The following is a 13,410-nucleotide window of genomic DNA, read 5'->3' as shown; positions in this document are numbered from 1 at the left end:
CCGCTCACAGGCTTTTAAGACCCCAGACAGTACTCACCAAGGTAGAATGTAGAACATTGTCTTTATAAGCTGTGTCATGCCAATTGAGCTAGATGTTCCCCGAGACCATGGTCCCCAGCACCCTCCGCCGAGCAGCTCAGTCCCTCAGGGAGTTTGAATGTGTCTATGGAGCTTCCATGGCCTTTCCTTGTACAAGTTGTGCTGGTTTCCCCTGTATTGTGTACTGTCTCACCCTTCACCCAAGATACCCCTAGGCTGTAATCTTTAATGGAGCAGACCACCAGGTCTTTTCTCCCGTGGAGCCACTGGTGGTTTTGAACTGTGGGCCTTTTGGTTAGCAGCCGAGTGCTTAACCATTGCACCACCAAACAAACAAACAAAAAAAACCCACTGCAGTTGAGTTAGTTCCAAATCATAGCGACCCTATAGGACCAAGTAGAACTGCCCCATAGGGTTGTCCAAGACCATAAAACTTTACAGAAGTAGACTACCACATCTTCTGTGGAGCAGCTGATGGGTTCAAACTGCTTAACTTTTGGTCAGCAACGGAGCGCTTTAACCACTGCACCACTAGGGCTGCTGCTTATAGCATAGGTAAACATTGAATAGTAAAACACTTGTTCTCAGATTAGGTATGCTTATGTTTTTACCTGTTTTGGAAGAAGTATAACCAGAAAGCTCCTTAGAAGGACGGATGGCAAGACTATGCCTTACATACTTTGGACATGTTATCAGGAGGGATCAGTCCCTGGAGAAGGACATCATGCTTGGTAAAGTAGAGGGTCAGCGAAAAAGAGGAAGACCCTCAACGAGATGGACTGACACAGTGGCTGCAACAACGGGCTCAAGCATAACGATTGTGAGCATGGCACAGGACGTGGCAGTGTTTTGTTCTGTGGTACATAAGGGTCGCTATGAGTCGGAACCAACTTGATGGCACCTAACAACAATGACAACATGTGTTTACTAGATTGTGATGTAAAATGTATTTCTTACTATGGCTTGTGGTATAAAAAATAAAAAAAAGTTTGATTGCCCTGAGATAATCTTTAAACCTTAAACCAAAAATATCCCCTGAAGTCTTCTTAAAACCAAACAGTAGTTTAACTTACTAGTAAAAAATATCTGCTTTGAGCATTATGCTCTTCTAAGAACTATCTGTATGGGATCAAATTGACAACAGTAACTCAAAAGATTAGATAGGAACCTTAGGGGGGCATTGAGTTTATGTTAATGAGGGAGGAACAACTCAGAAAAGGAAGGTGAGAATAGCTGCACAGCTCCAAGTATGTAATTAATGTCACTAAATTGTACATGTGTAGAAACTCTTGTATTGGTGTATGTTTTGCTGTATATATTCTCAACAGCAATAAAGTAATTTTTTTTAAAAGTTTGAAAAACAGGACACTAGGTTATAACCTTAGTATAATGAATTTTGAATTTTAAAACTAAGAGACCTTTGGAATTTTAATTAAGTTTGAAGAACATAGAGCCTTGACATTTCTGAGAATTCTCACTAAATCCTCTCACATTCTTTTACCTCGTCTGTTAACTGGCAACCACTACATTGCCCTGAAGTGAATGATTTTTTTCTTCATCATAGCCTTTGTTTTAATTAAATCATTTTTCTAAAGAGTTTTTTTAAGAAGCTTTCCTTATAAAGGTTTTGCTGAAATTTTTGTTCTTTTTTTTTTTATTATTTCCTTTCTTCTGGAGGCTGTGGGCTTCTTTTGCTGTTCTCTTTCTGTTTGTTCAAGTTGTGTAGCTCATATTTCAATTTTGTCCCTTCTTTTTTGATGTGTGCATCTATTGCTGTAAATTGACCTCTGAGCACTGCCTTTGCTGTGTCCCAAAGGTTTCACTATGATGTGTTTTCATTCTCGTTTGATTCTAGGAGTTTTTTGATTCCATCTTTGATTTCTTACTACTCAGTGGTTTCTAAGCAGGACGGTATTCAGTTTCCATGTGTTTGTTTTTTTTTCCTTGCCCTCCCTCTTATTCTGCTTTGATGGCATTGTGATCAGAAAAGATACTTTGTATTATCTCAGTGTTTTGGATTTTGTTGAGGGTTACTTTGTGGCCTAAGATATAGTCTGTTCTGGAGAACATTCCATGTGCATTGGAAAAGAATGTGTACTCTAGTGCTGTTGGGTGGAGTGTTATGTATACGTCTATGAGGTCAGGTTGGTTGATTGCGGCCTTTAGATCTTCTGTATCTTTGTTGAGTTTCTTTCTAGATGTTCTGTCCTTTACCGAGAGTGGTGTATTGAAGTCTCCTACTATTATTGTGGAATTATCAATTTCTCTTTTCAGTACTGTTAGAGTTTGTTTTATGTATTTTGGAGCCCTGTCATTGAGTATGTAGACATTTCTTATGATTATGTCTTCATGGTGGATTGTCCCTTTAATCATTATATAATGCCCTTCTTTGTCTTTTGTGGTGAATTTTGTTTTGAAGTCTTATTTCATCTGAGATTGGTATTGCCACTCCTGCTCTTTTTTGGTAACTATTTGCTTGATATATTTTTTTGCATCCTTTGATTTTTAATAAATGTATTTCTTTGTTTCTAAGGTGTGTTTCCTGTAGACAGCATATTGATGGGTCTTGTTTTTTTAATCCATCCTATCACTCTCTCTTTATGGGATCATTTAAGCCATTTAGGTTCAGGGTGATTATTGATAGGACTGAGTTTATTGCAGTCATTTTGTGGTGCTGATGTTTTCTTTGTTCCTGTTATTCTTCTATGCTGAATTCCTTTTGTTTGTGTTTTTTTTTTTGTTTGTTTGTTTCATTTTTGTAGATTTTGTGTTTACTGAGACTGTGTTTTTCTTCTTTATTTTGATGAGTAGGTTTGTTAACTTTCTTTGTGCTTACCTTGAAATTTCCTGTCTTCCTAAGTTTAAGCCAGTCTTTTATTACTTACTAACGCTTTGACTTCCTCTCCATTTGAAAGTTCTATACCTACACTGTGTATCCCCTCTTTTATTGTTCTGACGTTGTTGTCATTTATATATCGACGTCTCTGGTTCCCTGTTGTAAATTTTTTAGATTTGTTTTTTCCTTGAGAGTTCATTACCTAGGTTGGTATCTTGCTGATACTGTCTTGTGCTCGGTCCAGGTTGTTGCCCGATGTTATTGGTTCTCAATTCTTGTAAGTTTGGTTTGGTTTTTACGTATTCTCTTAGTTTCTGTTTATCACAAAATGTCCTAATTTCACGATCATATTTGAGTGAGAGTTTTGCAGGATATATTATTGGTTGGCAGTTTTTTTCTTTCCAGATTTTATATATATCATCCCATTGCCTTCTTGCCTGCATGGTTTCTGCCAAGTAATCAGAGCTTACTCTTGTTGTTTCCCCTTTGTATGTGACTTCTCTTTTTTCTCAAGGTGCTCTTGGGATTCTTTCTTTGTCTTTGGTTTTAGCGAGTGATTAGGATATATCTTGATGGTCTATCCTATATGGGGTTCTTTGAGCTTCTTGGATAGTCGGCTTTTGGTCTTTCATGATATTAGGGAAGTTTTCTGTCAGCAAATCTTCAGTGATCCTCTCTGTGTTTTCCATTTTTTCCCCATGTTCTGGAACTTCAATCACACGTGATTTTTTTTCTTTTGATTATATCCCACGTCGTTCTCGGGGTTTCTTCATTTTTCTTCGGTCTTTTCTCTGATTTTTCCTCAAACAAAGTGGTATCTAAGGATTTGTCTTCAGTTTCGCTGACCCTGTCTTCCATTGTTTCACACTTTCAAATTTGCTCCTAAAACCACCTATTGCACTGTCCGTTTCTGAAGCCTTGTTGTGTATCTTTTGGATTTCTAGTTGCTGTTTCTGTATGATATTCTGCTTGTTTATTTATTTTGACACTTTGTTCCTGTAGTTTGTTTTCTTCCATTGTTTCATCTGTCTTCTCCATGGTTTTGTCTATTTTTTCTTTATTTTTCTTTGCATTTTCCTTCATCTTTTGGAGAACTCTGACTGTTTGAGTTCTGAATTCCCTGTGAGGCAGTTCCAGTGCCTTTTCTCCCAGCAGATTTTGGTCACTTTCTGGAGCCCTCCTCTCCTGTTTTTTTTTATATTTTAATATTGTCTGCTGTCTCCAGAACATTCAGGGATATTTTCTTCGTTTATTGATTGTAGATTGGATTGTTTTGTCCTGCTTTTTTGTTTTATTTGGTTATGTCTGGACAGGCGAGCTGGGTGTGTTTTGTTGCTTGCTCAGCTGTGAGCACGACACTTCTCACCACCTTGTCCAGACGGGCAGGGCCGATCACCCTGCTATAGTGCAGCAGGGTGTTTCCAGCGGGGTGGAGGGGTGGGTATGGGTAGTTTGCAGCACAAACTGGGGATGAAGGGGTGGTGCTTGGGCGACTGTGTCAGTACTGCTTTGGTGGCATGGCATTCGGCACTCTGTGCAGATAGGCTGGAGGGAAAGGAGAGGTTGTGATGTGCAGAGCTAAGGGGGTAGGTGAAAAAAGTGAAAGAAGAGAGGGAAGCAAAGGCAAAAAGTAAAAAAGACAAAAAACGAAGAAAAAATAAAGTAAGTAAATAAAATGGCAGCGCGGTAGGATTCGGCAGGTGGGGGCAGGGCAGACCCAGCCAGGCGGCGTCCTGGAGGCTGTCTAGCTGAGTGGTGTGGCTCAGCATGTCGAAAAGCGGTGTGGGTGGTGCACGGGACTAGGTGGGCAGGGGAGAGTAAAGAGGGGAAAGAAGGAGAAGAAACCAACAAATAAAATTAATTAATTAATTTTAAAAAATAAAATAAAAACAACAACAGCAAAAAATGTGAATGCATGGGCCATTGAGGGCAGGGCAGAATTGGGGTTGCGGTGAGCTGATGTCTCTCAGTGAGTGGCACAGTATGGCCCGTCAGGAAGGGGCAGCGGCAGTGTAGAGCCTAGGTGGGAGGGAGAAGTAAAAGTAGAAGGGGGAAGATAAAGGAAAAGAAATGGCATTGAGGGAGCTGGGCTTTGGAGGCGGCACAGACCCGAGAAGGCTGTGTGCCAGAGGCTCTCCAGCTAAGTGGTACAGCATAGTCCACCAGGATGTGGGGTGATGCACTGGACTGTGTGGAGGGGAGAAAGGAAGGGAAGGGAAAGAGAAGAAACAATAAGAAAAAACAAGGAAAACAAACAAACAATAAATGAATAAAATGGTGCTGACGGAGCTGGTTGGTGATGACAGCACAGACCCGGGGACTCTCCAACCAAACTGTGCAGCATGGCCCCTCCTGAAGGGGTGGGGGCAGTGCACAGGGCTGGGTGGGTGGGGTAAAGGGAAGAAAGGAGAGAGAGAGAAGAAACAGAAGAAAAAGGAAAAAAAAGAAGAAAACAACCAAAAAATCACAGCCTATCAAGAAGAGGAGGGAATGGCACACGGGGCTAACTGGGCAGGAGATAGGAAAGGAAGGAAGAAAGAGACCGAGAGAGAAGCAACAGCCAAGAAAACCCCTCAAAGCAATATAAAAAGGAAACAAACCAACAATAAAAAGAACAAAGCAACTAAATAGACAGTGGATAAGTGGTAACTTTGGTGAAGGGTAAGACAGCACACAATACTGGGGAAGCCAGCACAGTTTGTTCAGGGTAACGTCATGGATGCTCCATGGACAAATCCAAACTCCCTGAGGGACTGAATTACTGGGCTGAGGGCTGTGGGGACCATGGTCTCAGGGAATATCTAGCTCGGTTGGCATAACATAGTTTATAAAGAAAGTGTTCTACATTCTACTTTGGTGAGTAGCATCTGGGGACTTAAAAGCCTTTGAGTGGCCATCTAAGATACTCCTCTGGTCTCACCGCTTCAGGAGCAAGGGAAAATGAAGAAAAAGACACAAGGAAAAGATTAGTCCAAAGGACTAATAGACCACAACTGCCATCGCCTCCACCAGATGGAGTCCAGTACAATTACATGGTGCCCGGATAACCCCCACTGACTGCTCTGATGGGGATCACAATAGAGGGTCCTGGACAGAGCTGGAGAAAAATGTAGAACAAAATTCTAACTCACAAAAAAAAGACCAGACTTACTGGCCTTACAGAGACTGGAGACACCCTGAGAGTGTGGCCCCCAGACACCCTTTTAGTTCAGTAATGAAGTCACTCCCGAGGTTCACCGTTCAACCGAGGATCAGCTAGGCCCATAAAACAAAATGAGACTAATGAGACACAGCAGTCCAGGGACAAGGACTAGAAGGGGGGAGGGGACAGGAAAGCCAGTAATAGGGAAGCCAAGGTCGAGAAGGGAGAGTACTGACATGTCATGGGGTTTTTAATCAATGTCATTAAACAATATACGTACTAACTTTAATGAGAAGCTAGTTTGTTCTGTAAACCTTCATCTAAAGTCCGATTAAAAAAAACAAAAGTAAACCAAAAAAATGACAGCCCAGCAAGAAGGGGAGGAGATGGCACAAGGGGCTAACTGGGTAGGAGAAGGAAAAGGAAAGGAAGGAGAGAGAGAAGCAATAAAAAGGGACAAAATATATAGATATCAAAAAACAAACAAAACACACCAAAAAAAGAACAAAGCAAACACAAAACCACAGCCCATCAAGAAGGGGAGGGGATGGCACAGGGAGCTAGCTGGGTGTGAGAAAGAAAAGGAAGGAAAGGAGAAATAGAAAAGCAACAAAAGAAGCCAGAAAAACAATATCAAAAAGCAAACAAATTAAAAAAGGACAGAGTGTGTCCTTAGTTACCGGGTGCTCTGTCTCCTGTTGGGAGCTCTCTGAAGTTGCCTTTCCATACTCCCTGTCTGAGTTCTTTGGCGGCTGTAGCCCAAGATGGCGAATCTGGCCACGTTAGCTGGTATGGGAACTCCACTCCATAGCTCTCCTCATTCTCTGTTCTCTGTCAGTTTCTTTTTCCAGTCGGTGCTTGATCAAGTTCTTTATTCCTTCATTTGGTACTTAGGGTTCCAGGATTGACATTTGTATCTGTTTTACTTAGCTTTTTGGGTCTTTGCTGCAGAGGGGTGGCATGGTGCTTCTGTCTATGGCACCATGTTGTCTCCACCTCCCATTCTTTTTTTATTATTATACATTTATCAGTTTTGATTGCTATGGAAGTGTACCATGTTTTTACGCAAATAACATATGCCTTCTATGTTTGTTTGCCAACTGTGCCCCCCTCAAGGTATTTTCATAAACGTTCTATTCAGAGGGAGGGCAAGGTTGGCAACAAACGTAGAGGCATGCATTATTTACATAAAGGTACGGTATATTGAGAAGACTTTTTAAATACATTAGAATAGAATGAATATTATGAACTGCATCTATAAATCAAAAAATTTGTGATTACAGATGGTGAAATTCCACTTTGGAAAATATGTTCACTTCATGTAATGCTCTAATACATGAAAATAAATTTCATTTTGTTACTAAAAGACCACTTTTGTATTTAAAAGACAGTTTGATATTGAAACAGTATTGTTAGCAGTCAGCTCAGCAAGAATTCTATGTTAAGTATTTACTTCAAAAGAGAGTAGACACTTGAATCTTCCAAATCAGCACAGGCGTTCTGAGTGGCGTTGTGTACTTACAGAGAACATTTTAGTCAAGCGTGCGTTCTTGAGATAGGAAAGCAGTCCCTAGCAGGGAGGGACACTTAGTATTTACAATAAAGCTGTGTCTGGCCATATTTGTTTAACTTGCGATGAGAACCCTTCCTGGAACTCTGGAGCCGTATAACCAGGAGGTTTATTGTGTTGGTAATGCCTGTCCCTTTTTCTTCACTTCTCTTCAGGGTCAGTACAGACCTTCTGATTTGTTGTGTCCTGAGACGTATGTTTGGGTGCCTATTGAGCAGTGCCTGCCTTTACTTGAAAACTCCAAGTACTGCCGCTTCAACCAGGACCCAGAAGCAGGTACGTCTGTAGCACAGCTCAGCTGGAGGCTGTTGGCTTTGTTTTTGGAATCCATGTGTACGTGACTGTAGTTCTTCCAAGGGTTTAGGTAGATTTTTCTGTATTGCTCAGTGTGCATGAGTTCGTGTGTGTGCATGCGAGCAAGAGGGAGGGAAACACTGTCGCCATCCCCCTCCACACACACTCATAGTCTTGCAAAGTCAGCAAGAAATCTCATGTGTTTGTGCTACTTACTGACACAGATTTTCCCATTAGATAAGAATTTTTACAAGCTTTGAGGACTGACACCATTTTCCATTTCTTTCACAACTATCACAGTGCGTGGAAATTGTGCGCTGGCTTGATTACGTACCCAGTGTAGAGAAGAAGGTACATTGACCAGTGGGTTGAAGACAGTGCTGGCAGGGGCCCATGGAAGCATGCGCAGCAGGCCGTGTTGGGCTTGGTGACAGCACTTTCTTCTTAGATGTCTGACCCTTGTCTTTTTGTGTCTGTCCTTCTTCTACCTCTTGGCCAGTACAGCCCCAGCCTGGTTTTTCTGTTTTTTAGCTTTGTTTTCCACTCTCCTCCTTTGATTTGGGTTTTGGTGTTTGTTAATCAGATTAGTGCACTGCATCCCATCCATGCCGCAGGCTGTCCTCTGCATTTGCCTTTATTTGTTCTCCTTCCTCGCTCTGGGGGAATGTTCACTTCTCTTCACCTCCCTGTAGTCTGTGTACCACTCACAGTTTAGAGTAGTCCTCCTCCATGCTGTGCTCCAAATCCTTAGTGGGTTTAACAGGGCTTTGTTAAACAGTGTGGATTTTGACGCTTTCGTGGCTATAAGGTCGACAGCAATGGCTTTGGTTTTGATTTTTATGATGGATGGTGGCACAGTGTTCAAGAGCTACAGCTGCTAACCAAAAGGTTGGCAGTTCGAGTCCATCAGCCACTCCTTGGAAACCCTCTGGGGCAATTCTCCTCTGTCCTGTAGAGTCTCTATGAGTCGGAATCAACTTGAGGGCAACAGGTTTGTTTTTTTTGGTTTCATGATGGATAGATTGTACAGTGAAACCTGTGAGAGCCAGAACTTGACGGGACTGCCTTTTTTTTTTTCCAGGTCTCGTAGGTTTTCCACCTTTGACAAGGTGTGCAATCTTATACTTTTCTGTCACTCATTTTGGTGGAAAATACAGTTTTCCTTCTCTGACAATCTTCCCGCCTTACATAGATTCGGGCTTTCACTGGTTTTACTGTATTGTGTTGACATGTGGGTCTTCCCCTCACACTGGTATTCCTTGATGTTCTGACCTGTGCTTAATTAAGCTTTGTTTCCTGATAGAGCCCACTGCAGAGGAGATGCCCGATATATGTTCTTCATCATATGAACACTTGCCTACCAGCTGCCCATGGCCTTAGTTTGGGGGAAAAAAAAAAAAGACAAAAGAAATAAAGAAGGAGGAGGGAAGTAGATAGAAAATATCAAGAGAAGAGGAAGAGTAAATGGAATCAAATAGGAAGACAAAGGGTAAAGAAATAAAGGCAGTAATTTCTTCAGTCCTAAAATGTGCATTTGTTCCCCTACAAATCCATTTTTTTTTTTTTTAATAAAAAATTAGTTTATATAACGTATTTCGTTATCTCCTTGAGAAGCTCTTATGAAATCAAGGTTGGGTACTTCTTGCACATTGTGACACCTTAGAATCTGAAGAGCGGCCACAGGGACCTAGCTGACTCATGAGCCAGGCACCCTGTGGTTAGCCACACATTTCTGGAGATTTAGGTTTCATGGAATAATCAGGACTTTGTACTCCCTGAACCTTAAATTATTAATCAGAATCTGATCATTTCATTCTAACCAAATTTACACCTGATTGAACAAACGTTTGTTGCTTCAAACAAACATATTTAAGTTGTCCATCAGTTTTGAAATCAGGCTCAAAGCCAAATGCAATAGTATAATAGAAAAAGTATATACTTATCCATTTCCCTCCCCCACTGCCCAACAAAAAGAAATTCTCCTTTTAGTTTTTCTCAAAGTCAGATCAGAGCTATCCCGTGTGGTGAAAATCTTACTGAATTACTTCGTGTTCACATGTAAAAGTTTATCTAAAAGTTTCTTCCAGCTGAATGATATTATGATGTTAAGTTTGTTTCTGACTCCCAAACTCATGGAACAATTTCACCTTCCCTTTTTTCCTTCTTGATCTATTTTAAAGGTTGTTTTTTTTCTTATAGTACTTGGAGATTAAAGAGACCATAAGCTGTCTCTGTTTTAGAAAGTTGAGAAGGTGACTGAATAAATTCCACACACTGAATGTACCCAAACCAAACCCACTGCCGTCCAGTTGATTCTGACTCGTAGTGACCCTATAGGACAGAGTAGAACTGCCCTATAGGGTTTCCAAGGCTGAAAATCTGTATGGAAGCAGACTGCCACATCTTTCTCCCACGGAGAGGCTGGTGGGTTCGAACCACCAACCTTTCCATTAGCAGCCGAGCACTTAACCACTATGCCTCCTACTGATGGAACAGTCAAGTAACTATTCATTCAAGTTAATAGATTTTTACATTATTTTCCAAAATAAGCACTAATGAGAATTTGCTGATGAAGGTGTCTGTTGAGACTAAAATGTAAAGTCTCCTTTTGATGACTGTATTTGTAGTAGTGTGCCCTGGTGAGTGATGAATGTATCAGCAAGCACTTTTCCTATAATCCGGCAAGTTCCATTTCAGAAATAGCTTTAGCTCTTACTATTCATTGTTTAGGATTCATTTACAAAAGTCACATGAATACATTTCTTTGAGGCTAGTGCTTCGAAGAAAATGAAGATCCCTCTCCATATGCTGAGTCTTTGGAACTTTCAAGAGAATACTGTACACCTTTATCAGTATTGAGTATCACAGTCCAGACAGTGTTTGGAGTGAGACTTGAGGCCTGTGGTTTTAGGAAATTAAACCGCAGTCACATGCTGGAATGAGCTGGGCATGCTGAGACGCATGGTCGTTTGAGGTTTCAGTGGCAGTCTGTGAGCAACTGCTCTCCTCTCTGAGGCCAGCTTTACTTTAGCGTGACCCAAATTGTGACAGAGCTTAATATGGGCAATACTGTTAGTTGGCGCGGTGCTTTTTTTCCCTAAAGCCTCTTTTTCCTCCCAGCTCTCTGTAGTTAAATTGCTCTGCAGAGGGCACAGCTGATCACTATAGGTGTCTGTAAAACAAAGGTGGGTTCAGAGTGCAGCAATGGCCATTGGTAAGAAAAATGACGTTTTCCCCCTATCCTGATCTGCTGTAAGCCTCTGCAAACCCTACTCTTCCCCGCCGCCGCACCACCCCAGCTGAGATTAGGGTTCTATGGTTTATTTGTTCAACTAGGAAGTCTGTGTAACAATAAAAACCTATTGTGGGTTTACTGTTTTATGATACTGTTGTGGGGAGGGGCTGCAAACTGAAGTAACTTGAAATATTCTAAAGGGGGGATGAACTCCTCTTGTTACACAAATAAGTCTTTTAACTTTCAGTTCAGGACCTCTACCTACTCAAAGGGCATACCTACTCCAAAGGAGGCCATGGGTGGCACAGACGGGGAGTGCTGAAAGATTGGTGGATCAGACCCACCCAGAAGTGCCTCAGAAGACAGGCCTGGCGATCTGCTTCCGAAAGGTCACAGCCTTGAAAACCCTATGGAGCAGTTCTGCTCTGCACACATGGGGCACCATGAGGCGGCATTGACTTGACAGCAACTAACATAACCACCTGCTCCAAAGAATGGAGTTTAAATATTTATCCGATGCTTTTTAAGTAAAGATCTATTAGTTCTTAAATTGATAGTTGGATATGTGTAAATTTCAAAAATTCTGTACTGCAGACTCATTTTGAGGCCAGGATTACCCTATACCAAAGGTAGAGGAATAAATTACCAGAAAACCCACTGCTGTTGAGTCGATTCCAACTCATAGTGACCCTATAGGACAGAGTAGAACTGCCCCATAGGATTTCCAAGGCTGTCAATCTTTATGGAAGCAGACTGCCACATCTTTCTTCCATGGAGTGGCTGGTGGGTTTGAACCACTAACCTTTTTGGTTAGCAGCCGAGTGCTTTAACCACTGCACCACCGGGGCTCCTTATTATTACAAGAACACTATAGACTAATATCCTTTATGAATTTAGATGCAAAAAGCCTCAAAAAAGTCAAAGCCAACAGCATATTAAGAGGATTATACATCGTGATCAAGTGGGGTCTCTCCCAGGAATGCAAGGGTGGTTTAGTGTACAAAAATTAATCAGTGTAATACACCACGTTAATCAAATGAAGAAAAACACCTTTTATTTCAGTGCAGAAACAGCGTTTGACAAAATCCAACACCCTTTCATAATAAAAACACTCGGCAAACTAGGAATCAAAGGGAACTTCCACAACACGATAAAGGGCATTTATTAAAAACCCTCAGCTAACATCATCCTTGCTGGTGAAAGACTGAAAGCTTGCCCCCTGCAGTCAGAACAAGACAAGGATGCCCACTTTCACCAGTGCTAGTCAACATTGTACTGGAAGTTCTAGCCAGAGTGTAATATTGGTTTCAAATCTAGATTGGAGGTTGAACTACCCACTTGAACTCGCAAAATAAATGTTGATTGCCTGGCACACGTAGTAAACATATACCCTTTGTTGCCAGTAAAGATGATGGTGCTTGGATGTAGCCAGCTGAAGAAGATAGAAACAGTTGTAGGCTACTGAGTGTCATAGAAGAGACAGACATCAAAACAAGAAAATATCCCTGACACTTCGGCTCTTACCTTTGGTAAATGTGAAGTGTGATTTAGTATGGAAAGTGTAGAAAGTAATAGTCTCCTAATTTTTCAGTTTATTCCCTATCCACTTAACAGTATAACCGTACTGTATTATTATTAATCTATTTTTCCCACCTACCATTTTTTCAAAGATATACTCTTACTCAAATGTAGTATAACGCTAATATGATTTCTCATTTGAAAATTAGAAACTAGAATTCTCTACTTTGCATTGTCTTGTAGTGAGGACCAAAAAAAACCCCAAACTGGTTGCCATCAAGGTTATTCTGACTCATAGCGACGACCCTATAGGACAGAGTAGCACTGTCCCATAGGGATTCCCAGGAGTGGCTGGTGGATTCAAACTGCCGACCTTTTGGTTAGCAGTCAAGCTCTTAACCAGTGAGCCACCAGGGCTCCATAGTGAGGATACTAAGAGCAAAAAGACCAGACTTTCCTACCTTACTTGTGTACATGACTGAAGTATTATAGCATTTCATCATATGCGTTTTCTGTTTAAAAAAAATGTGAAAACTAAGAATTTTTTTAAATTGTTTTATTGTGTTTTAGGTGAAAGTTTACAGTGCAAATTAGTTTTTCATTCAAAAATATATACACGGATTGTTTTATGACATTGCTTGCAGTCCTCGCACTGTGTCAGCACTCTCCCCCTTTCCCTTTCCACCCTGGGTTCTCTGTGTCCATTCATCCAGGTTTCCTGTCCCTTCCTGCCTTCTCCTCTTTGCTTTTGGGCAGGTGTTGCCCGTTTGGTCTCG

The 13,410-nt window shown here is 41.3% G+C and overlaps 1 protein-coding gene across 10 annotated transcripts in view; it reads left to right on the top strand.

Moving 5' to 3' along the window:
- The window catches only part of ATE1 (arginyltransferase 1), a 153,070-nt gene that overhangs the window by 119,944 nt on the left and 19,716 nt on the right, over nucleotides 1–13,410 (top strand). For 5 of the 10 annotated variants that reach the window (XM_023730025.1, XM_004374906.2, XM_023730029.1 and 2 more), the window contains one exon: nucleotides 7,743–7,863. The exons of the other annotated variants lie outside the window; for them this stretch is intronic. In XM_023730025.1, the coding sequence (XP_023585793.1) occupies nucleotides 7,743–7,863 (121 nt within the window). The remainder of the gene's footprint in view (nucleotides 1–7,742; nucleotides 7,864–13,410) is intronic. 10 annotated transcript variants of the gene reach the window in all.

The sequence above is a fragment of the Trichechus manatus genome, unplaced genomic scaffold, assembly GCF_000243295.1.
Source record: "Trichechus manatus latirostris isolate Lorelei unplaced genomic scaffold, TriManLat1.0 scaffold00031, whole genome shotgun sequence".
In the NCBI taxonomy this organism is placed as follows: domain Eukaryota; kingdom Metazoa; phylum Chordata; class Mammalia; order Sirenia; family Trichechidae; genus Trichechus; species Trichechus manatus.
The sequence above is the reverse complement of the archived record's forward strand: the minus strand, read 5'-3'. Positions and strand labels throughout refer to the sequence as shown.